The following is a 24,806-nucleotide window of genomic DNA, read 5'->3' on the forward strand; positions in this document are numbered from 1 at the left end:
CATTTTATCGAAGTGAGAAATTGGTATTTTATTTCTACCAAACCGATGAATCAAGAAAATACTGCGTGACATATCGCTTTATTTTTACCCCTGCGGGTTCTGTAGGTACGTACCTAAAAGAGGTGATTATTACGAGCGAGCGAGCGCAGCGAGCGAAGCGAGTCTTTTCAATATAACGGAAAAATCTCAGTATGAGCGGCCCGGCCCGGCCTGTAACGCTTTTGAGGGGCTTATATCTCAGCAACCGCTGGACCGATTGGCCTGCGGTCTTTTTTGCTGGGTAGCCCCATCCCTTCTACCCCGTAATTGACTACTTTTGATACATTTCAGTGACCGTCGTGGCACGTGTCACGTGAAAAGTCAAGGGTGTTCAAGCAGTTTTGCAAAAGTAATGATTTTGAGAGGCCCATATCTCAGCAGCGGCTTGAGCGATAGTCTTGCGGTAATTTTTATAGGGTAGCTGCATACCTTCTACGAAAGGTCGGATACTCTTGATCTATGTCAGTGACCCCCACTGCACGTGCAAAATACAAAAAGAAGAAGAGGTACCAAATTTGTTCCCATTTCAGTAACTCGGTAATTACTGGGGCGATTTCGCTGAAACTTGGCATACAGGTAGGCACCCACCAGGCAATGCATTCCCATGTGTTGCGGTTAGGGTGCTACTGCACGTGCGCACGTGCCGGGGGCGTTTCCAGATCTCGAGAACGGCTGGGCCGATTGCGCTCAAATTTGGTACACGGTTGGGGACCGGTTAGTAGGGTGCCGTGCAAAAGTCATTTTGGTCCCCGTTTGCACGTGCGCACGTGCAGAATGCCGCTTCCAGATATTAGGAACGGCTGGGCCGATTGCGTTCAAATTTGGCACACCGCTAGCGACCGGTTAGAAGGGTGCTTTGCACAAGCCTGTTGTAAGTACCCTCTCGCCCTTCCGCACGTGCAGGGCTCACTATCTCGCTCGCTCGTTCTTCGCCCAAAAGGCGTTTTACTGGTATATAATTGCACACATTTTTTACAATGCAATTAGAAACACTTCCCGATGTGTTTGTGACTAACTTTCTAGAATTGGTTTTTTCTTTTGAGTGTATTTGAACCAGCAATAAATCGTGCCATGCAGTCGTGAATCGTCACGTTCATCATTATTTTTTTGACGAACTACTCGAAGACCTAATGGAACTCATTTGTGAATGGCAATTGATTCCGCTGTGATAACTTTAGAGACAGAGTTATCTTTTCTCGCGTTCATTAACTATTCAATGGAAAGTTGAAGGGTGTAAGATTAAATGTTTTATGGGAATAGCAGATAAAGTAAGTTTTATTTTTACGAATAAACTGTGAATATATTACGGTGCTTGATTGATATATTATTATGATTTCCTTAAAGGTAGTGTGCCACCTTTGAAAGATTTCCCATTTTATTTTTCCTAGGATAAGAAGCTTCTGTTTTTACCAAATATCGCAAAAAAAATCAAAAATGGGCCTGGAATAGTGCCTTTTTCGCCTAAAAGTTTTTCGGTTTTTAGATATGTATAACAACTGTAGTGGGCTCACCTGCAAACAGGCGTCGGGCAACAATCGCGAATGCGGCGCACTTGTGACAATAAGCAAAGGTCATTATAGTGTTACGACCATACGACGTACGGGAATGAGTTATCAGCTGTCTAATCGTAGACAACACAATGTCGAGCCTTAAACTGTAAGCCCGTATTGGTATTGTTTCTTTTATTTGGCTGTCGAACATTATTTATGGTTTGAAATATGATTTTATGTAAAATAATTGATATGAAAAAGCCGTCTTATAAGTTATGACCCCATTTCACCACACGCAAGTGGCAGAAATGACAATGATCAGCTGACGCATTTTTCTTGGCCGAAGTCAGAGCGCGCGGCGCGACGCACCACGCGTATTTGGAAATTCCGACCTCGACGAGCATCAGAAGCCACCTAACAGGCGTGTTCGAAACCGCAGGAGATGATGATGAACGGGTTTATCGAAACTTGATTGGATGAGCATATCGGTAATAGCGATTTCAGTGTGTGCATTTATTGTTCATAGTGGTGTGAAATGTGGTTGGGGTACGACCGACAACCCGTCGGGGCGAATTTCGCACTGGGGTACTCAAAATTTGAAGAATTTAAGACGTTTCCATGAGTTTTGAAGGTATGGATAAGTTCTAAAAATCCGGTTCTCCTTATCTGGGCCATTAACTCCATACGGTCCAGGAAAGCTGGCACACTACCTTTAAAACAATGGCGACTTTCATAACTGCCTCAGCCATTCCTGGAGTAGTTTCCACAAAGCTACATTTATCATGCCCCCGTCGGCTCTAGTTCAGCCTAACTGCAATATAACAGTACCTTGATTGTGCGGGCGCCCGTCCTGTGCGTATTCGGCACAACATTAATCTAGCTCTCTCATACGAGGCCGAGTAATACACATCTCCTGTCTAGGCCCAACACTCGGATGGCCCACTGGCGTCTCTCTGTTCTGGAGGCGCGTGCGGACGGTAGCGGCGGCCGGTCCGATTCCCGGATTGGCACGCTGCTGTCTGTTCTGTGCACGTGCTCGCAGTTCTGACCAATCACCGGCGAGCCGCGGCAGTGAGCGGACGTCGATTGAACAGGCCGGCTGGCCGGACACGCCCTGACAAACGAGCTCGGCATTCCCGGGGTCCGCCGGATCCGTGAACAGCGGCTATTATGGTACAGAACAGACAGATATCGAGCCGCGATCGGCATTCGCCCGATTGAAAGAAATGATTAATCGGATGCTATTTACTTTAATTCAACGGCATTGCAGTCAACATAATAGGTTCCATTCGGGTGGTGATTGAATCTGAAACTGAATGTCGATAAAACAGAAAACAATCATGTTAGAGACGAAATTATTCGACATGACCTGGCTGGTCTTATTGGCTGAAACATTTTAATTCGCCCGTATCCCATATAATTTTTCGTTTACCCGTTCACCGCGTACCGACAGGCGACATTGCGGCTCCTTGAAGAAATTAATTCTAAGTGCCCATGACTGTTCAACTGCATGTCTTCTTTTCTTCCAGCTGCTTTAATTCGGCCGCACCACACGTCACTTGAACATGTGTTCCTTGCTAAGATATCCCATCTCTAGATGGCCTCACCTCGGGATTAGAAGATGAACCACCCGGAAATTCGCACCATTTGCATGGCAGACGCGGTCATAACGGTCCCTGCGCCTCAGCCCAGCTCGGTACAGGCCGCGCTCCCAGCAGAGTGAGCAGGTGTCCCCGGGTCGGGTCGGGGCTCATAACGGGACGCAGGGGAGGCGTTTGGGGACGGCTTGGGTGTCGTCCGGAGACGGCCGGGGGGTCTTCTGGAGACGGCCGGGGTACGTCGAATCCCATTTCACCCCGAACACAGGTGACAGGGAACGTGGAAGGTGACGCGACACCTCGGCAACAATCATAGGCGGCGGAACGAGGGGGCACCGGGGCACCGTGCCCCCTTTAAGTTTGGCATTTTAACATAAGCCCTATGGGCGTTGCATGGAAAGAATGGGACCAAAAGTCGGCAGTGCCCCCCCCCCCCCCGAGTAGTAAAGTAATCTTGCCCCCCCCCCCCTTAATTGAAGGTGTTCCGCCGCCACTGAGCAACAGTGCGACTCACCAGGATAGGTGCGAAAGGAGTCGACGCTGTCTTCAAAATAAAGTTATTGATGATGCGATGGGACGTCGACCCCAGCTATTGCTATCGACAAAATTCATAAAAGAAACACTGGTATGTATCCAATATTTTGATATTGTTTCCAGAATAAAGCCATCCTGGTGATCAGCCTGGATGCCATAATCGTTAAAGTAAGCTGATGAATACGCACAGCTGCTAAAAATATCGCAAGTAGATCTAGCAAACCATCTCACGGGGATCAAATAATACCAACAAAACCCATTACCGCCACCATACCAGCCAGGGAAAACGGCACTCGATAGCTCGCCGAATCATAGCAAATACTGCCACTTCCCACGCAACTGAACAAATAGTCAATGCTTGCGTTGAAAAGTAGACTTAACATTCTTGAACATTGCATTTAGAGACTATAGCAAACAAGCAACCTGCTTTCGATTGTAGCCGTTATTTTATACCCGCCGGGTATAAGTTATTCCTGCCTGTCGGACATTTTTAACAGCGGCTGTCGGGGAAGTGACAGCGAAGATTCATCCTCTCTTTATTGATGAGTGGCGGTTTCCGGAAGGACCCAATTTTCTCATCGGTGAACAGCGGTCCCAAAATGGCGTCCTCGGTCGGCGTCGCATATGATCTAGTTCCGTTTTATGATCCCGTTCCCCGCCCATGTGTAATGTCCTCGGGAGAACATTCAGCTCCGTGATTTGTTCTGAAATGTCGGAAAGGAGAAGTGGCATGATCTTTAGCCTGGAATTTTAGAGGAGAGAGCCAAAACGAGGCACTATTTTGTTCTTTTTTGATTCATTTAGGTATTATTTCAATTCAGTAAAGTTTCAGCCATATACCATAAACAGTTTGTCATTATTGATTCACACAAGTTTAAGATATACGACCCTTTTACCAGTATTAGATAATTTTATTTAATTTTATCTAGATATATTGGAGAGAGAGAGAGCGAGAGAGAGCGAGAGCGAGAGAGAGAGAGAGAACAGAGGAGGGAGACAGGCGGAGCACCGGCCTGAAAGCGCACTCAGCGGATCCTCACCACTTTGGCGGCGATTCAGGCGTCCGATATTCGGCGCAGCCTGCTGACGAACTTTGATAAAGAATCGGAGCTGGCTCAGCACTGGCGGGACAGCGGCTAGAACACGACAACGGCAGAGAAGCGGCGAAAAATCCGCTCAGCTGCATCCTGCAGCGCGGCACAAGGCTTGGTCCCGAGTCCGACAGCCAACAGCAGAAAACGTTGCCGATATCACATTTGATGTCAAATAGTGAGAAAAAAAACGCATCTAACCACCAAAAGTGCTAGTCTTCTCCAAGTTATTATCCACGGAAATTGTTGTGCATAAAGCTACTTAAGGAAATGCGATGTTCAGGAGGAGTGGACATGCCATCCTCGACATGCTCTATAATGCTGTTTGTTTTGTGTTTCAGACAAACCGGAGGGGAACGTGCCGATTTTGCCACGCGGGTTCCACACGTTTCCATTTCGATTCCAGCTGCCAGAGAGCTCCCTGCCGTGCTCCTTTGAGAGCAAAGCCAGCACCATTCGCTACTACATAAAGGTAAGTCCCAACGGGCCAATTGTGCATCATTAGGTATACACGAATTAAATACGCACAGCAGCACACATTAGCGAAAACAGCAAATTCAGTTGTTTTCATATTAGGGTACCTACGAAACACTGGTAATTACCATGATAATTTAGTAGCTCGACTGAATGTCAAACATTGACCGGACTGGCGGTAACGGATGCGCTCTAAATCACCGATCAGGTAGCTTGGTGAATGTTTCGGCATTGCCATCGTTCTCGCCGCCAGACTCTGATTTAAGACGCATCCGAGACGAGAAATCGATAGGACCGATAGAGTAGATAAATCACGAGCTAAATTGAACGTCCATATCAAGCAGGCCAATGCACGGCCTGCTCATCATCGATGACTGCATGCGGAAATATCTCTAGAAGATTCCGTAAAAAAATGCCGTGAAAATCGTCTGGCACCAGCGCTATTATTTTATGATAACATGTTTTCTACTCCATTTTATTAAAAAAATCTACAAGATTGGTTGGAAAAGCTGTTTCATGTGTGACAGCCTTCTTATTATTGTTTTAAGCTCAACCTGCAGCCATTCAGGTGTAAGGGCTCTGAAATAGGAATTGTGCGCCCTAATACCAACCAAAATAAACCTTGATTGAGCATAGGCATTAGGTAACTGCTTGCTTCCGCGCTATACCAAGTCTGGTCTACCGTCTTTGGGCTTGATAGAAAAACAGACATTGGACATTTCTTTGACTTCTCTGATATGTGCAGATTTGGTCTTGTTGACAGCCTCAGTTTCTCCCATTGATCCACTGATCCAATTTGCGATGCGCTCTGTTTTGTGGCAGCAGTGCTGCGTCCTCTGTGCTTGTAAGAACTCACGGACGCCGACCAGCGGCGCTCCGCGCGCGAGGGGACCGGCGCTGGCCTTCCTATGTCAACGAAGCAACGTCACGTAACGACGCGTAACGCCGCATAACGTCACGTAACGACACGTAACAGCGTAACGTCACGTAACGCCGCGTAACGGCGGAATGCCATCAACAGGCCGCGCTGACAGGCCAGCGTCACGCGCCTCTGATTTATTAATGAGGCCTCCCCGCCGCCGTAGAAAGCAGAGGCCGCTCGGGCAGCAATGCAAACGCCAGAGACCGGCTGGGTGCTGACTCTTTACACAGGGACATGCCTGTGCCCTTTGCTCCATGGTGTCTGGGATGTGGTGTTTAGGTCATTTCTGCCGCATTCGCAAGGAAAGCAGAGGAAATTTCATTTTATATGTAGTATTGCCCGTTACCGTTCCGTAATGTAAACACAGATTGCTCGCAAATGTCCCAAGCTATAGCCTGAAGATATAAATGGACTTGACTTGAATCTCCAGTTAAAATTGCTCTTGTGAACGAAGGGCTGCCTAGTGGCTAGCGAACGCTGCCAAGTGATCTATTTGGCCACTAGTCCCTCTACAGTCGTGCCTCCTTCACGCGCAGAAATAATGCTGGTGGGTCATCCTAGTGTTCCGATCACGATCATTGCAGGCCGCAGAGGTCAAATAAATAGGACGCCAGTGCAACGGCGATGCCGCTGGCGCCATAGACGGAAAATTGCCCAATGCTCTTTGTTGTTGTGTTCAATCTGCAGTAGCCGCGCTCAGCCAGAGACTTAGAAAATCGCAATAGACGTCAGTGGGAAATACGAGGCCCGCCCTCTGTCGCAATTACTTTGTTTGAAACAGAGCTTTTACAATGTTTCGTTCTTGTTAAAAAGCTTATTGACAGCGCCTCAGGCTGCGGGCTGGGAGCAAAGAATATGCCAGGTATTACAATGGGATGAACGAGAAGCGATTTGCCCTCGCGAAAGCTGTGTTCCACCTTTTATAGATTCTTGTAACATAAAAAGGAGTTTACCAATACCAACGTAATCCATGAACTCGACACTAAACTTAGTTCGATGCTTACATAATTACGGAGCATTTCGCCCATTTCGTTGGCTGAAGCTGCCCCCAAGAAGCGCTCCATCTCGGTCGATATTTTTCGTTTCCCGCTGACTTTGTGTCGTCTCGCCGGAGTTGTAGCGCCAGGCGAAGTTGGTGTGTGTCCTCAGGGCGAGGCGCCTTGGAACGGACAGCTCGTACCGGATTTATCACTCCGTCTATAACTTCGGCGTGAAATTAATGGCGTCCGCTAACGCTGCCGCACCATAATGTAACAAACTTGCCGGCTGAGGAATACGGCCGCTGATTCTTCGCCAGCACTCTGAAGATCGCAGGCGGCACCATCTCCTGGCACTTCGTGCATTACATATTCATTCATTAAAGGACAAAGATGAAGATGAAATATGACTTCAACTGAAGACCATGACAAGCAATTTCCTGTGTGTTATTTTCCCTAAAAATTTATGGTATCATAATCAAATCCTACAATAAGCTAAACATCAACGTTTTCACCGAACTTCAGTGGTGTTCGGTGGAATGGCTATTGGGCGGCAGTACCACATTTTACACATGGCATTCCATCGAATATAGAAGGCAATGATCACTGGACACTTGGACAGTAAGCAATGGGCACACCAGTCAGCACGGTTCCTATTACCGATAGCTCAGCCTCCACATCCTTTGATAAGATGGAGCCTATCAGCTGGGGTGTACTTCAAAGTCCCAAGCCTGATTATATGGCTGAGTTGACTGCATTGAAAACGTCGGAGAGCTATTTTACACTATATTGTTATTTTTTTTTTTTTGCCTTAATATAGTATATTTGCCATCAATGTTACCAACAAGATATCGGACACAAAAACATACAATAGCTAATGGTTAAATAATAAAATGGTTAAATGGTTAAATGGTAAATGGTTAAATGGTTAAATATTGTTAATTGTATATTGGAGCGGAAGCATTGCTTGGGATCGTGCTCTGCATGATAAGTTTCAATAACTAATTTATCTTTTAAAGTCCGCTGGGTTTCATAATACAGGAAGGGTTATATATATCCTCAGCATTCTTCCAACTATGCTGTCGTCCATAAACAAATAACGGCTTATTCAGCTGTTGGTCATAAACAGCTGGGCCACTAAAATCCACACCCCATGGAATTAATTTGCCCCATATGTGCAGCCGAGCCCGTTTTTCGTTGCCCGCCGCTGTGCGCTGAAATGCATTCTACTGCCACATTAGCCCCATGCATAAAGCCATTATGCAAATATACTGCCCCTTTCAATTGTTTAAAGCATTTCCCTACTTCATGACGACAAAATAATGTTCCTTTATTGCCAGCGCTGGGTTCAGGAGAAATACTGTTTCTGACTTTCTAGGAATATTGTTTTTGAGGATAGTGAGAGAGGGTTGATGGAAGACTGACGTAACATAAGGTTTAGTGCGTGCATGTGTTTGGGAAGGAGAGGTATCGGTATCATTTAGTGCTCAAAAGCACGCAAAAGTCACAGGTGCTCACAAAGTAAAATTACAAAATAAAAAACAAAGCAGAAGCACATTAAGGACATGAGAATATTGAACTAAGTCAAGCCAAGACATTCAGATAGCTTTCCAAGAGTGCCATGGCTTCCCGGAAACACATAAAGTTAGAGTGACGCAGAAACAAGCGACCGACAGCTCACTTAACGCCTTTCTGGTTACGGAGCGAGCGAAGCGAGCGTAGTCTTTCCTTAGATTAACGGAAATTTCTGAGTATGAGCGGCCGGCCGGCCGTGGTCACGCTTTTGCGAGGCTTATATCTCAGCAACCACTTGACCGATTTACATGCGGTAATTTTTGTAGGGTAGCTTCATTCCTTCTACCAAGTATTGCACTATTCCCGATGCATGTGGGTGACCCCTTATGCACGTGTCACGTGCAAAACGAAGAGGTGTCACTTTTGTAATTGTTGCAATATCTCGGTAACTACTGGGCCGATTGCGCTGAGAGTTGGTATGTCGGTAGGCACCCACTAGGCAATGCATATCCATGTGCCAGAGTTGGGGTGCTGCTGCACGTGCGCACGTGCAGGGGTCGTTTCCAGATCTCGAGAACGGCTGGACCGATTGCGCTCAAATTTGGTACACGGTTACGGAGCAGTTAGTAGGGTGCCGTGCACAAGTCAGTTGGGACCCATTTTGCACGTGCGTACGTGCAGGGTGCCGCTTCCAGATCTCGAGAACGGCTGGGCCGATTGTGCTCAAATTTGGCACATCGTTAGAGACCGGTTAGTAAGGTGCCGTGCACAAGTCAGTTGGAGGTACCCCCTCGCAATTTCGCACGTGCAAGGCCCACCCTCTCGCTCGCTCCGTTAGTCGCCACAAAAGGCGTTATACTGGTAGTGTGCCAGTTATAGCGGCAATCCGGGTTAGCCTGTGAACCGGAGTCGAAACTTCTTAACATGCTCGCTGCTCTAGGTAGTTCATCGTTTCTTGCTTCATTGTCCGGAACTGAAGCATAGGCTGCTTCCATCTCAGGTCCACAAACGCGGCCACTTCTTGAAATATGTAAAAACTCGCCGGATAATTGTTCAACTTTCGAATAAATGACACCAGGAGAAACAGCGTGGCGCGTGCAAACATTTACCAAATGAAATTGCTCGAACTCACAGCGCTAAGCAATTCAAAACGAATTAACTCTCCAGCTCGTGTGTTTCATAGCATGAATCCTAAACTTTGGCCGCGATCAGCTCTGAGTTGGTGGTGATTTAAGTTGCCGGAGCGTCGGACGGGCGCCCCCCCCCCCCCCTGCGCCGCCTCCGCCACCAGCCGGGCCTGAGCCCACCCCGGCCCAGACAGGCGATCCGGGCCGAGCCGAGTCCGTGTAGCGATATAGCGAGAAGGTGGCGTCGCCGCCGGGCCAGCGCTGCCTCGAGCGGCTGTGTGTGGGAAGCCGGGTGGGCGCGGGACCTCTGCGAGCCGCCGGCGCGAGCCGACTGACCGGTCGCCGCGCCGCCGGCCGCCCTGCCACATTGATCCGTTTCTTGGCCGGCCTCGGGTACGGAGATGACGGTCCGACGCCGCCGGTCGACCGCGCACTGTCCGCCGACAGCCCAATAAAACGGCCAGGCGTGGCTTATGAGACACTTCGGAATCAATTGCTCCGTGATCCGTTGGCAGCTGCCGGCCGCGCTCCAGTTTTTCCTTCGTAAACCAGAAGTTGTGCGGCCAACTGGCAGAGCAGATAGGTACTGCTTGCACCGGAAGTGCATTACTGTTCAGTCTTCCATCGTCTCAAGCCGCGAAAGTTGGCCCCCACAGCAATATTTTTAAGCACACGAACTTTTCTTTAGCTACATAAACAAGTGAAGTGTAAGCCAAATACAAACTAAGAAGGCTGGTGTCATAATTTTATAGCTACATCACGGCGATATTCGCCATTCCTGCTCTCACAAAGCAATGAGCCTTCCCTGACCCCATGAAGCATCAGCCTCCAATGAGTTCCGTGACTCGTCAGTGCTCCATTTGTGACTCTTACGAGTCGTTCCATGTAACCCGGCACTGCACGCCGACCATGCAGAACATGCGGCGGGCGTCCCACAATGCAGCTGGCCTCGCCTGCCGCGCCGCGCCGGATAGATACAGTATTGATTGGGACGGGACGGCTTAACGAACCACATCGATTCCCAGCAGGGCGGATGTTGTCAAAGTCAGCGGTCGGTCCACTGATGCAGACGCCGTGGTGGCTGACAGATGCACAGCGAGGCGGAAGAGATACTAATGGAAAATTTAAATCACTGCATGACAAATATTTGGATGAAAAAATGCATTTAGTATTCTTGCTATGTGAAGAATCTAAGTTATACGCTGAAGCTTGCATGCAGCACTTCGGCGTCCGTTAGCTATTAACTAAACTGTGCAAAGTTTGATGACATTTTCTCATCTGCATATCTCTTGAGCGCCAGAAAATATGATTAGTGGAGAACTTGGCTTTTTCAGTGGAAGCTAAACAAACAACAGGGTGCTTAACTCCATCGTCTGCGCTGGATGTTGCGCGGTTGTTCGACAGAGTAAGCTATGATAAAACTTAAAGCTCTAGCATGCTCCGAGATTTCGGCTCGAGCCGCTCCTGTGAGAGTGCGACAGGCATCGCGCCTGAGAGAGCTCGTCGCTCCTGAGAGAGCCCGGATCTACTGCTCGTGGGAGAGCGCGGCCCAAGTCGCTCTTGTGAGAGTTCGACTGGCATCGCTCCTGAGAGAGCCCGTCGCTCCTGAGAGAGCCCGGGTCTACCCGCTCCTAGGAGAGCCCACTGCTCCAGACAGCCCGGATCTACCGCTGCTGGGAGAGCCCGCCGTTCCTGAGAGAGCTCGATTCTACCGTTCCTGAGAGCACCCGCCGCTCCAGACAGCCCGGATCTACCGCTGCTGGGAGAGCGCGGCCCAAGTCGCTCCTGTGAGAACCCCTCTCGAGCCGCTCCTGTTTTCTCACCCGGCGGGGAAAGCCTGTGGTCAGCGGCAGTACACTCGGAGCGCTACACAGGCCAGATGAAATCCGCCAGCGGTTCGGACTGTGACCAGCTGCAAAGCCCCTTTGACGCTAAGCGCGCTTGACGCTAAATTCTCCCATCTACTGGGTAGTTCCCGATCGCTGATCGGGCTTATGTCCATTGTCACACAGCTCCAGCTTGTTATAACATCCTAAAAACAATAATGTCCGATGTACTGCAACAGGGCTTTACCTAAGAGTTAAGAATCTCGCATATTATCCGCACAGCACAGCTTGTCAAATATCTTACGCTGAGAATACACAATTTTCTTCGAATGTGGCTGCGCCGAATGAGGATAAAGCAGCTACTGTGATTGTTTGCTGAGCCGACATATTAGTGGTACCAAGCCTGCACAACAGAGCGGAGGCGCGGCGCGCCACATCAGAGTTACTTACCGGGCCGAGAGGACCATTAGGGTGACAAAGTGTCCCCGTCGCCGACTAGATTGGATATCATGTGCAGGAGATGGCATCACTGGTCACACACATTGCTACCACGCTGCAGGCAGGACAGTGGTGAAATGGGTAACGAAGTAAGAAAATGGCAAAGACGAAAATGGAGCGGGAGCTTTTAGCGTACCTACCATTTGTTAACTATAACCAGTACGAAAATAGATAGCGACCATTGCACTATTCTGGGCGTACCAGCTGTGCCGTTTGGAACGGCTCTGAATTGTTCCACGCTATTGAAGCCAGTTCCAGTGACCATTCGCTGTTCTCCTCGTGACGTCAGCAACTGACTGAGTTCAGCGCTGTCGTTGCGACGGCTACGGCTATTGTGGGTGTGGAGGCTGTGGACTCAGGACTGTGACGTCTACGGATGTACTCTAACGGCTGTGGCGGATATGGCTTTGGACTGTGCACCATAGTGTCTGTAGCGATTGTGCACTGTGGAGGCTGTGACTGGCGGCTGTGACTGTGGCGACTATGGTTGAGGACTAAAGTGGTTTTGGCTGTGGACTATAACAGCAGTAGCTGTGGATTGTATAGAGGCTGTGACGCTGTCAGTGCTGGCCGCCCCGCCCTGTCTGCAGAGCCGTCAACGGCCATCAATGGTTGATGATCGTCTGCCCGGCCGGCCGGCGGTGAAAATATCCCCCGTCTGACGTCACGGGTGCTCAATAAGCGTCGCCGCCGATGGCTGCAGATGGCTGCCGTCCATTGTGTCGGCGACGTGGTGTCCGCTCGTGCGCTGCACCGATGAGGGCTCAGCAGAACGGGTATCGGCCGCCGGGCAGCGCCGGCCCGGCCTGTAGGACGTGGTTGGCTCGCGGCGCCAATGGCGTCACCATGGTCCTGATGATTGACTGAGGAGTGCCAGTCGCCTAGGAGATGGGATTCGGACCCTACAGCCTACAGCCTCCGACATACGGAGGATGCGAGGATAAAAACGAACAATGGGATGGCTTTGCGTTAGAATAGAAAAGGAAGGCACGCGAAGGCTACCAAAAAATAAACGACAGCTCAATGATCAATCGCAGGTTTAGAGAACTGTAGTAAAGAGAGAAGAGAACGATAGTAGGTACCTAAATATCGTGCTGACTCGATGGGCTTCCATCCCAAGACAACCGATCCGTGCGCGTTTCTGTAGTGTTTGCTTTTCATATTGCATTCGCAACTGTTTGCTTTGCTACAATATAGCCTTATATCGCGCATTTCATCCGCGCTATTCACACGCTTCGCTGGCCGTGTAAATAATACTGGCTGGAGTATTGCGGGCTAGTATACGTTTCAGGCGCACAGCCGGCAGAGCCATCTATCAGATGGTTTGGGAAGCTGGCAGCAGCAAGTGTGCGGGCCGATGCGCTCAGCGGGATCGATGGGACATGGTTTGAAACACGAGCATTGTTGCTGCATTGCACAGAAAAATTAGGGTTTCGGAGGCGCTTTTATTGAACCCTATGATCGATGAGAGCCCGCGTTATAATGGGAGCCAGAACGACGTTGTTGTTGGCATTGCCCTTTTTACAACCTTAAAATCTTCCGAATATTGAACACACGAGCACGACCTTCAAAACACAGCCGAGGATTCATCAGCACCAATAAGAAGCCAGTCGAAACTGGTGAACAGAGTCAGCCTGGGGGCGGCACTGGATCACTCCATTCGCTCAGGCTGCACGGCCGGGACGGACGGACAGCCAGCGACGGTCACCACTCGAACACGGTCCCAGTCCTGTCAACAGCCGCGCAGAAGAGAGTTCACGAGCTCTGAAAAGCGACCAACAAACTATCCGCTGCTTGGAACGCACCTGTGCTGGAAGCATCCGAGCACGGCTGCCCTTTTGATGACCTTTGCCAAGGTCAAACGGCTGCTGACCTTAGCGTTACATTCCGACGGCCGTTGGTATCAGTAATACATGCTCCACGAGGGGCCTTCTGCTTCGTGGTACAGACGGTCCCCGGTGACCTGAGGCGGACATGGAATCGTGCCTGGCCTGCTGTGTGGGCCTCACTCCGCGCCGGGGAGGTGACCGAGCCGCCCGCCTCGTCAAACTGCTCAGTAACCGCCCTTTTGGTTAGACAATTGTTAAGGATGCTAAAAGCGTAACGAGCTAAGTTTCAAGATTCCTATGGTAGTCAGGTGGCTGTTTGAGATGCGGCTTTTTTGCTCACAGAATAGCCCTTATTACGAAGAAATAGTATGCAGTGCTCTAGCAAGGAACATCTTGATATATGTAGTTAGGATTTTAAATGACCTTTTCCTCGATAATTAATTGGAAATTCAATAAAAAGTAAATATTATATTGTTTGGCAAATTTTCGAACAACAGTTCATTCTCAAGCCACATGAAACAATTGACAACAAGGTTGTCAATTGTTTGAGAATGTCATGAAACAATTGACAACAAGGTTGTCAATTGTTTGAGAATGTCATGTGGCTTGAGAATGAACTGTTGTTCGAAAATTTGCCAAACAATATAATATTTACTTTTTATTGAATTTCCAATTAATTATCGAGGAAAAGGTCATTTAAAATCCTAACTACATATAGCTCTTATTACCTTTAGATCATGTACACCTGCAGGCACGGTGCGTATTTGAGCTGTGAATCAGGTACGGTACCGATACGCGCTGTGAACCCGTCACACACGCCATTCCATCGACAGTGTCGGTCGGCGCGTGACTGCCGTCAGATCAACATTGCGTGTGTGGCGCCGATAGCAGCCGACTCCGACACACAGGAGCGTCAACAGCTCGCGCCGGCCTCGGGCGCCGGCGGGACGGCGAACCGATATACCCAATTCACCGCTGACTATTTCATTGCAATCTCGTATTTGTCAGACTTGTTTGAGCGCTGTGGAAATAGTTCGACGTGTGCAAGTTAAAACCTTAAACCACTATCGATGTTCGATGTGTGGTAGCTGACGTGTGGTTACCTTCTTTGTGTTTCAGGTCACAATAGACATTCCATACGCGTCTCCGCCCCAAGGCATGAAGTACTTCACCATCATTGGTCCCCACATCGACTGTATGGACGAACAGTACCTGGTAAGTGGCAAGTGTGGAGTGCGCAACTGTGTTTGAATGTTGACATCGCAAGCGTGCGTAACAAATGCTTCTCTATTATTGCCGAAAATTAAAATAATGTGATAAAACGTTGGATGATGATGAAATGTTCCCACAAGAGAACACGTTACACGTTATTGACCAATGCATAAACACACAAACATAGGCATCCCCTCATTTACATCACGCTGGCAAGTCAATCTGAATGCCACATTAACTGCACATCTCACGGTTACCAGTTCAAGGTGTTCCGAAATCCCAGTGGGTTCGCTGACACGCCTTTCATTAGAACCTTCTCGACCGGCGCACTAACTCGGTCACAAATGAAATCATTCTGGCTGACGCTCTGGCAGGTTCATTGAATCCGCTAGCAATCCGGAATCCGGCCAAGGTTACGGGTAATTAAGTCGGGATCGATCCGGTCAGCAGTTCGCTCCGCAGCGCTGCGAGTCAAGCGCCGTCACTGGCCGCCTGTTCGACGACGGGCTAACGAACTCAGCGTGGCCAATCAGAGGACAGAATGGCCGGCCGGACGCGCGGTAATTGGCCGATATCTGCTGACCGCAGGCGCGCCGATCACGACGTCACGCGTCAATGGACAGACTATCGAGGCCGCCACTCATGGTCGTCTGTCGCCACTAACTCGGGTCAGCGGGTATACAGACGGTCAGGCTGTGGCGACGGACAGCCTGAGGCGACAGTCAGGCAAAAAGGCGACAGTCAGCGAACTTTTATGGAAGGTCCATAGGCGGAAGAGTCTGCATCCTGACCGTTATAAAATTGAGTTTTCTACTTCATGTGAATATTTTGACGTGACCGTCCATTTGAGAAGGGAAATTTAAACTCCAGGCATGACGCAGCCCTCGTTCTGGTGGTTCTGTTCGTATAGCAGCGCCTCGTGGCAACCAGGGCAGGACGTGACTGATATACAGGATATTAGACGTTCAACCTGTGGCTGGACCAATCTGTTATATCACACGACTCATTACAAAGCGGGGGTTCCTTTCGCAACGTATTTAATTTCATTATACAACCTCGGAAGGACTCTCACAATATTTGTGGCGGTAGGCGAGATGCCGACAGATATATAAAACCGATTTAGAATCGGGACAGAGTGCGGAGAGTCAGTCAGCTCACAGACGACCAATCAGCATAAGTGCGCGCTGCTATCGCTAGCTGACAATCAAACACAGCAGCAGACGCTCACCGATATATACTATATCTGATATCGGGACCCCCAGCTCCATGGAGAAGGTGAGGACATTGTTTCCCAACAGGCACATGGATATTGTGAAATTGAACGGTGATATACGGAAATGTTGCCCGTGTGATTCGCAACTCTATGTAGAAACACTCAATCTTGCTAACAACTACAACCAGGGCATGTGAATGCCAAAGCTCTCGCGATATGAAATTCTGCTCCAATAAAACGGTACACCCAGACTCCCGGTTTGACAATCCAGCCGCACACGGCTTTATGAACATACATCATTTAGCGTGCAATATCCGCCTTCCGGCAATGCAATCTCCCCTGACCTTCCGCACTTCATTCCTTATCGCTAATGCATCGAGACAAGTTGGATTAACTTTGTACTAAATTGGTCTGATCCGCCAATGAAAATTAAATGAAGACAAACGATATCTCCACCGATACTCGTCCTGTGTCTGTCGTGTAAGTTAGATAGCGAGTAGGTGTTGGTGAATTGCTTGCGTGTGGACAATAGACTGTCTTATAACATTTGTCATTCTACAGAAACCGATGGTGGGACAGGACAAGCGGACCAGTTGCTGCTTCTGCTGCAAGCGCGGGCCCGTCTCTCTGCGAACGCAGCTGGAGCGGTCGGCCTATGTCTGCGGGGAGAGCATCAAAATGAAGGCCGACATCGACAATCAGGGAGAGGAGGCCGTCCGGCTCAAAATCCGATTGGTGCAGGTCAGTCGACTCTCTCTCTCTCTCTCTCTCTCTCTCTCTCTCTCTCTCTCTCTCTCTCTCTCTCTCTCTCTCTCTCTTTCTCTCTCTCTCCCAATTTGTTCAATTGATCGAAGCGTTCTAACCACCAATGGATCGGCACAAGAATCGTGCGTTAGACAATTGAAAGTCGGGACAATGCCATCGTTCTGCGGAAGCTGAGTTTAAAGGGGCGCATGTATATGTTACGGCCGCTGTTGGGCTGCAGAGAGTGCTCATATTTCACCAGGAGACGATGCTAAAGCCTTCCAAACGGAAATGAAACCATTCGCCGCCGACGGGCGGGCTCGGGGCCGAGCGTCCGCCCGTCCCCCACACTGACCTCCGGGGCCGCGCGACTGATATGGAAAGGTTCCAACCCCAGCCGCCGTGAGCTCTGCGGCAGCAGATACACACCGAACGATGTGGTCTGGCTAGTTTCAGAGAAAACCCATTTGGTTTGTTTGAGATTTGTTTGGGATTTATTTATTGTAATTTATTTGCACTTCCATGGACAAAATTAAATGTCGGATGAAGATGGGCTCGGATCGCAGGGACGGAATGAAATTGAATGCCGTTCTAAGAATACCGGCTGGTGATGCAAGAATATGGCTTGATTGATGTTGTCAGGTTGTTGATGAATGATGCGAGGCACACTTTACACACTATCGGCGATCCACGTTTACCAGCACACACCATTACCCTTCCGTGCACTTCCAATCATGGCGCTCTGCCCGGCACGCCCTGCGTCCTTGGCCTGACCTTGCCGAGTTCGGTATGCACCGCGATAGCGCGGGGCGTAATCAGATTGGGCGAGCTCCCCCTCATACCGGGGGCCGGGTCGGGGCACGCGGGTGGGGCCCGCGTTGGGGGAAGGGGTGCGGGGGTGGGAAGGGGATGACACCTGACGTAACCCCCGACCGGACGCCGGTCTCCGCCAGCCGGGCTCCCGGGAGGATTTCGGACGGTGTAAGGTCGCTCACGTTCCGGGCCAGTCCGGGCTCTGAAAGGTCAGCCGCGCCGCCGCCGTCCAAAGGCGGCCCTTTGAGCTGGGGTCGTGCCTCGGATGTCCGCCGGGTCGGCTGTAACGGTGCGCTCCGGAGGCTATATCAGGTCTCCATGCAGGATGCAGCTGTATTCTGGTCGTCTGGATGACGGTCGACGACAGTACTGCGACAGTTCAAGTAGCGTTGCATATGCTCGATGAGAGTTAGGGATGAATCCACGAGGGAGCGACTAGTAGTTAATGGAGGCCTGTAAACTCGAGACAGCCTTCAGGCCGAGCTACTGCGGAATCCTCTGATGATATCCCCGTCGAGTAGTTGCTCCATTTCGCCGACTGCAGGGGTACACTATAGCCGTCTGAAGCCCGTCTGGCCAGAGGTCGGCACGCTATCTTTGTTGACTTGGCCCGTCGAGATCGTCACTAAACCGCCGACAGTCATGGTGGAACACTGCACAGCTTTTAGCGATGCCCGCCATTGGGGACTGAAGTGCCGGTCACTTGAAAACCACGGACGTCTTCTGACCGCGGTAGTACTGAAATCTGACCAAACCGATATTTTTGTTTTTGTTAATTTATTTCGACTTATGACAGCTGGCCACTGCGCATGACCCGGAGAAGTCATCTTGTCGGTCGTGGTGGCGCCATCACCACTCACCCCGCGGCCCTCTCCAGTGACAGTTTCTGTCTGTGTAGCAGCGATCCCACGGGGCCGTTTACGATCGCTCGCCGGTCCGCAGGTCTGCTCACAGCGCGTTTTTCGCTGTGGACGTCCCTGAGATCGATGGCGCTGTGCCGGCCGAGGGGAAATTCTGAGACCACCATACCTTACACACGGTGTTCTACGTCCGCCAGCTAACTCAATTTACCCAGAACCGTATGCCGGGGAAAGCGAATCCAATTCCACGACGGCGAACGGCGTGCGGCCTGCAAATGCAATCGTGCCCATTGTTGAGAGCAAAACATTTTCATAGATTTTGCATGACAGTTAATCAAAAAATACAATGCATAGTATTTGAAAGGCACGAGACCGTGCCTTTTTTACATTTTTATTTTTCGTAGCAGTACGGTCATTAAAATTTGATGCAACAAAATGATTTCGGTATGAAAATTATGATTCCATAGTTGTAATGGAAACCATAGGCGGCGGAACGGGGAGGGCACCGGGGCACCGGACCAAAAGTCGGCAGTGCCCCCCCCCCCCCTTAATTGAAGTTGTTCCGCCGCTACTGATGGAAACGTCTGGTTTACGTAAGGCAAAAGCAGCATATTGTTTATATATAGGCATGCGCATAAACAAGCAGTTACGGTTGTATCAAAATTCGTGAACCTCACAGAGCTCTACCATGGTCCGTCATGACGCGGCCAGGGACGGCGGGAAGCGTCCGGAACTGACGGCGCCCTTCCAGAGCTGCCGCCTGCCGGGCACGGTAACTCGGCGGCAGGAGCCGTCCGCGTCGGCCGCGCCGTCCCCGCCAGATGCTCCACGCCCCCTCCCTCCCACCCCCTCCCGCGTCGGTGGCGACGGAGCGGCGGCGCCGACGGGACCGGAAGTGCCACTCTGCCGCCGCCGCGGTACCATAGCTGCGTCCCGCAGAAACTGTATCCGGCCAGCCCATCCGCGATCCCCAGCAGTCCCTGCCGAGCTGTCCAGTGCCGTCTACAGCAGTCCCCTCATCCTTCCTGCACAAAAGGTCACTACTCATTAGTGCCTTTCTCAGTCTCTTCACGTCTGTGATCACAGCCGGTATAAGCGCCTTACTAGGAACCAGTCAGAGGTCATGACCCGCAGATGACCCCCCCCCCCACCTCCTTACTCAGCTACGGCAGACACGCCGACATGTGAAGAAGACACGACTGGAGAATAATGACCCCGGCTCCGGCTGGGTCGGCGCGCGAGCCAAAGGCTGCAACTGCACGGAGCTATGCCGTTATGATGCGCCGCCGCTCTGAGTCGCTCTGGGGACCGCTGGAAATTTGTCTTGATCTGGGTCTGATATATGTGATTGTGAATTATCTTCATCGTGAGTTACGGGACATTTGTTAGTTTCAGTGGCATCGAACTGACAACTGGTTACATGACCAATCTCTCGGTCGATAGTTCGACGACCCGCTGGCATTTCATAAACCTGCATCTCTTACGTTTTTTCCTCAGAGGGAAATCATTAGCTGTAGCAGGTAGTTACTTCAATCCCATGACTTGGTCTAGAAAGCTTACTTTCCAATTCCATTCCATTTTTTCAGCTGTTACATGTTGTCTGATTTCCCTGTCGTGCCACCTACCGCCGGTGATCTCCCCTCCGCTGACGGCGGAGACTTTCGTACCGCTCTGCAGCAGCCTCCCAGCCCCCGCCCGTCTCTGTGCCGGCAGTGGATACTTTATATCCGCCCGTCTGTACAGCCTCCCAGCCCCCGCCCGTCTCTGTGCCGGCAGTGGATACTTTATATCCGCCCGTCCGTACAGCCCCCGCCCGTCTCTGTGCCGGCCGGCAGTGGATACTTTATATCCGCCCGTCCGTACAGCCTCCCAGCCCCCGCCCGTCTCTGTGCCGGCCGGCAGTGCATACTTTATATCCGCCCGTCCGTACAGCCTCCCAGCCCCCGCCCGTCTCTGTGCCAGCAGTGGATACTTTATATCCGCCCGTCCGTACAGCCCCCGCCCGTCCAGTGTATTCCCGTCCGTCTCTAAAACCCCCGCCCGTCTCTGCCGGCAGTACGCCGAGTACTTTATCCCCGCCCGTCTCTGAGACCCCCGCCCGTCTCTGCCGGCAGTACGTGGAGTACTTTATCCCCGCCCGTCTCTGCAGCCTGCAACCCGTTCGTCTCTGTAGTCGGCAGCCCCCGTCCGTCTCTGAGACCCCATCCGTCTCTGCCGGCAGTACGTGGAGTACTTTATCCCCGTCCGTCTCTGAGACCCCGCCCGTCTCTGCCGGCAGTACGTCGAGTACTTTATCCCCGTCCGTCTCTGAGACCCCGCCCGTCTCTGCCGGCAGTACGTGGAGTACTTTATCGACCGCGGCGTACTGGGCGTCACCAAGGACCTGCAGAACACGGCGCTGGAGTACCTGGGCGACTGGGTGCCGCCGCTGACCCGGTCCAAGTTCGACTCCGCCAGCAGCCTGGTGGTGCCCGTCATGCCGCCCACACTGGTCGGCGTCTGCCGGCTCATGCAGATCTACTACGTGCTAAAGGTGGGTCCGCCCAGAGGCTACCGGGTCTGCGCAGAGGCTACTGAGACCGCGGAGAGGCTACGGGGTCTGTCCAGAGGCGTGTCAAGGGACGTTAAATTAGATGGCCAGATGCAGGAGTTATTACGGCAGCTGGGGCCCTGTTGAATACCATTCAATAAATGCGCAACCCATTTTACTTAGTTTCATATACCATTTGATCATTGTTATAGGTGCCGTAGTACGGTGGGATGCGCAGGACATTTTGAGGTGTGTGGGTAAGGTTTCCATTTCTCCTATCCTTCTTTGCTTCGGAGTAACGAGCTATTCATGTCTGCCAATGGAAGTAATAGTCGAGTATCGATCAACTTCAAACCCTTGTTCGGTACTCAGTTTCTCGTTCTGCACCTCTCGCCTTCACCCTACGGTGTAACCTTCTAATCCCATAAATACGCCTTCCCCGCTCCGCCGCTTCTGTAGCCATTCTGGAGCGGGTGGCTGTCCATAATTCACCCGGTGACGTCACTGTGTAATTCACCGCAGTGACGTCACTGTGACGTGTAACAGCCCAACTCGGCGGCCCGGTCGTGGCCGACACGAGCCGTCCGTCCCGCGGCTGTCTCCGGACCGCCGCCGGGCGCGGCCCAAACGGCTCCCCAACGGTCCTCGGGAAACATGGCCGCGGACTCAGAGCACCGGTCTCCGCCACTCCCTTCCCATCTGCCCCCGCCGCCGCCGCTCCTTTTGCCCTCTGTCTAACTACGCCGCCTTCTCGTCTGCCTCTGCCGCTCCATTCCCTCTACCTAAACCCCACTACTCCTTTTCCGGGGCCCCGCCTCTGCGCCGACTTATTTTCAACGCCCACTTTCGGCTCCTCCCAGTCACCACCGGCACCCCCTGCTTCTTAGCCTCTGTCGTCCCAGCCTTTGTTTTAGCCGACTCTCTCCTCCAGGCCCACCCTCTGCCTCCTCCTCTCCTCTGCCTCATCACGACCTCCTCCTCCCTCCGCTCCTCTCCCCTCCTGCCCCGCGCCTCTGCCGGCTGATCGCCCGCATCCCCTCCAGTCTCCATCGGTACAGGACGCGGCTTATTGTTATTCCCCGACGGCTGCACCGGCGCTGATCATGATTTCGACGAACCGGACCCGCGCGCCGGCAACGGCGTGATAGTGGTGGTGGTAGTGGTGGTAGTGCTGGTGAAGATGCTGGTGCTGGTGCTGGTGTTGGTGAAGATGGTGGTGAATATGGTGGTGCTGGCGGAGATGAAAATGGTTGTGACGATGACGATGGTGCCACAAATCTGATGACGTAGTGTAACGGTGATGCGGGACCAAATGAAGATTTATTCATTACAGACGCGATCAATCAGCGGTCCGGACAGCCGTACCATAATTACGAGCACTTTTATTACGTTCGTTAACAAGCCAGCGTCTCGGGGCGGACATGCGCTGCGCATCATTCTGTAACCGTGGTTACCGGACGCTGTTAGTCATCCGACCCTGGTTAGACAAATGACAAGGGTCGGCTCGGCAGTAGCTACCCGGCAACCGAAGAGCAGGTATACGAGTAAGATAAGATAACTGTCAGGGACTCGGCGAAACACCCAGCGAGGGACTCTCCCGCGCACTCTGCGAGTGCCAGGAACTCGTCCATGGCTCTCGCGGGACTCCCCGTGATTCCGGCGGCCGCCGTCCACCTTCAGAGTCCTGTTTCGCCTGGTAATGACTGCTCCGCCAGCTGCGTAGTCCTCCGGAGAGCAGATCCGGCGCTCCGGAAACGACCGACGCGACGCAGCCGACGGGCCCGTCAGCGGGCGGACAGCGCGCTGATCTCTCAGTCCCGTCCCAGCGCCGGGACTGTACTGAGAGGATGGGTGGGACAATGTGGACCACCTGCCAATCCTGGACATAATTACATTTTTTTTTTTTTTTTTTTTTTTTTTTTTAGAAATTTTGTCCGAATGGTTGAATGGGTGGCTTTGGGCCCGGGTGCCCCGCTAAGCAGTGCTTGTTGCGAATGATACCACGGACCCACCACCCAACCTCGCCCGCGCCCGGTTCACCGGTGATAATTTGGATCGAAAGTTTAACGTGCCGCAGGTAGATGGCGGCACGGTCCTCCCGGGTCTAGCGTGGCCCTCTCTCGCCAGTTGCCAGCTGGCTGAATATAGTAACGCGGGTCAAACGACGTGGAGCTTCCCGGCCGCGAACTCGCTGCCACCGAGTTACGAGACGGACGCCTTATCCACTAGGCCACGGGGAGGACGAAAATTGATACATATCGATTAATTGTATATACATAATTGTATATCGAGCTAGACGTTGAAACGATGTGACTCACTGGAAGAAATGAGTTGACCGCATAATTCGAGTACGAACTCAGATGTATAATCCTTACATAACGTGATCCTTACATAACTTCTCTTGTGTCGAACTTTGTTCTGAACAGCATGGTCGCATATTCTAAGATCGTGTGAATTGTGATGTAGGTATTCGTAGAAGTGGTTGCATGATGGTGGTGGACGGAGTTTTATGCTTTCATAACCCCTGCTCTGACGCCCGCTCGCCCATTGCCCACCACGCACTGGCGGTCACCCGATGCGGTGCTTTGTTGAGGCATCCATCGACCGTCGTCATGACAACGGGTCTGTTCCAGGTAAACCTGGAGCTGGAGCGCTCCGGAGACGATCTGCACATGCACTTTCCGATCACCATCGCCACTGTGCCGTTCCGGATCCCGAACTCGAACCAGCAGCCCAGCATACACTACGGTAGGTGACCACGGGTTACGTACGGCTTTAATATACGGGTTAGCGTACCCAGCAGCAAAAATAGCGAGCAGTAGGTACCTACCTAAAGCCACGGTGACTATCCTAAAGCCTGGATCGCCTGGATGTTGATGTATGGGGTTAGTGCTATCAGTTGCCGTCAGGCACCCACTTAATATTAACGTCCTAACGTTCAACATGTCTAGATCGGCGGTATTGCTCGGCAATTATTTTGAACGATGACATCTATCAATCAACCGCAATTGGTCATCCCCAACGCATTACAACAAACGAACGAACGAACGAGCCAGCGAACGAACGAACGAACGAACGAACAAACAAACGAATGAACGAATGAACGAACGGGCGGAAGGACAGACGGACGGACGAATGGAGGAGTGAATGAATGAATGAATGAATGGATGGATGAACGAATGGCTGAAGGAATGGCGAAAGGGAAGAACGACCTACCAACACACGGACGGATAAGCGGATGGACAGAAGAACGAACGCACGAATGGACGAACGAATGAATGAACGGATGAACGAGTAAATGAACGAGCAAACCAACGAACGAAAGAAGGAACGAACAAACGGCCCGATTGATGACTGAACGGGTGACGAGCTATATGAATGATAGAATGAATGAATGAATGAATGAATGCTATTTAAGTTACGTAACCCGCAAACGCGTAGCTCCCAGCCAGCATTGAAATCATGACGTCTTGCACACTCATTCCTTTGCATAGTACCTCTCAAATCTCATACA

At 51.2% G+C, this 24,806-nt stretch overlaps 1 protein-coding gene across 1 annotated transcript in view; it reads left to right on the forward strand.

Annotated features, from left to right (window-relative positions):
- Positions 1 to 24,806, forward strand: part of LOC122382441 (arrestin domain-containing protein 2-like) — a 31,154-nt gene that overhangs the window by 4,182 nt on the left and 2,166 nt on the right. Inside the window, exons 3-7 of the mRNA XM_043367751.1 lie at positions 5,094 to 5,224; positions 15,040 to 15,135; positions 16,907 to 17,086; positions 21,098 to 21,295; positions 23,926 to 24,040. Coding sequence (XP_043223686.1) covers positions 5,094 to 5,224; positions 15,040 to 15,135; positions 16,907 to 17,086; positions 21,098 to 21,295; positions 23,926 to 24,040 — 720 coding nt within the window. The remainder of the gene's footprint in view (positions 1 to 5,093; positions 5,225 to 15,039; positions 15,136 to 16,906; positions 17,087 to 21,097; positions 21,296 to 23,925; positions 24,041 to 24,806) is intronic.

Source organism: Amphibalanus amphitrite, unplaced genomic scaffold, assembly GCF_019059575.1.
Source record: "Amphibalanus amphitrite isolate SeventyFive unplaced genomic scaffold, NRLGWU_Aamphi_draft 000011F_arrow, whole genome shotgun sequence".
In the NCBI taxonomy this organism is placed as follows: Eukaryota; Metazoa; Arthropoda; class Thecostraca; order Balanomorpha; family Balanidae; genus Amphibalanus; species Amphibalanus amphitrite.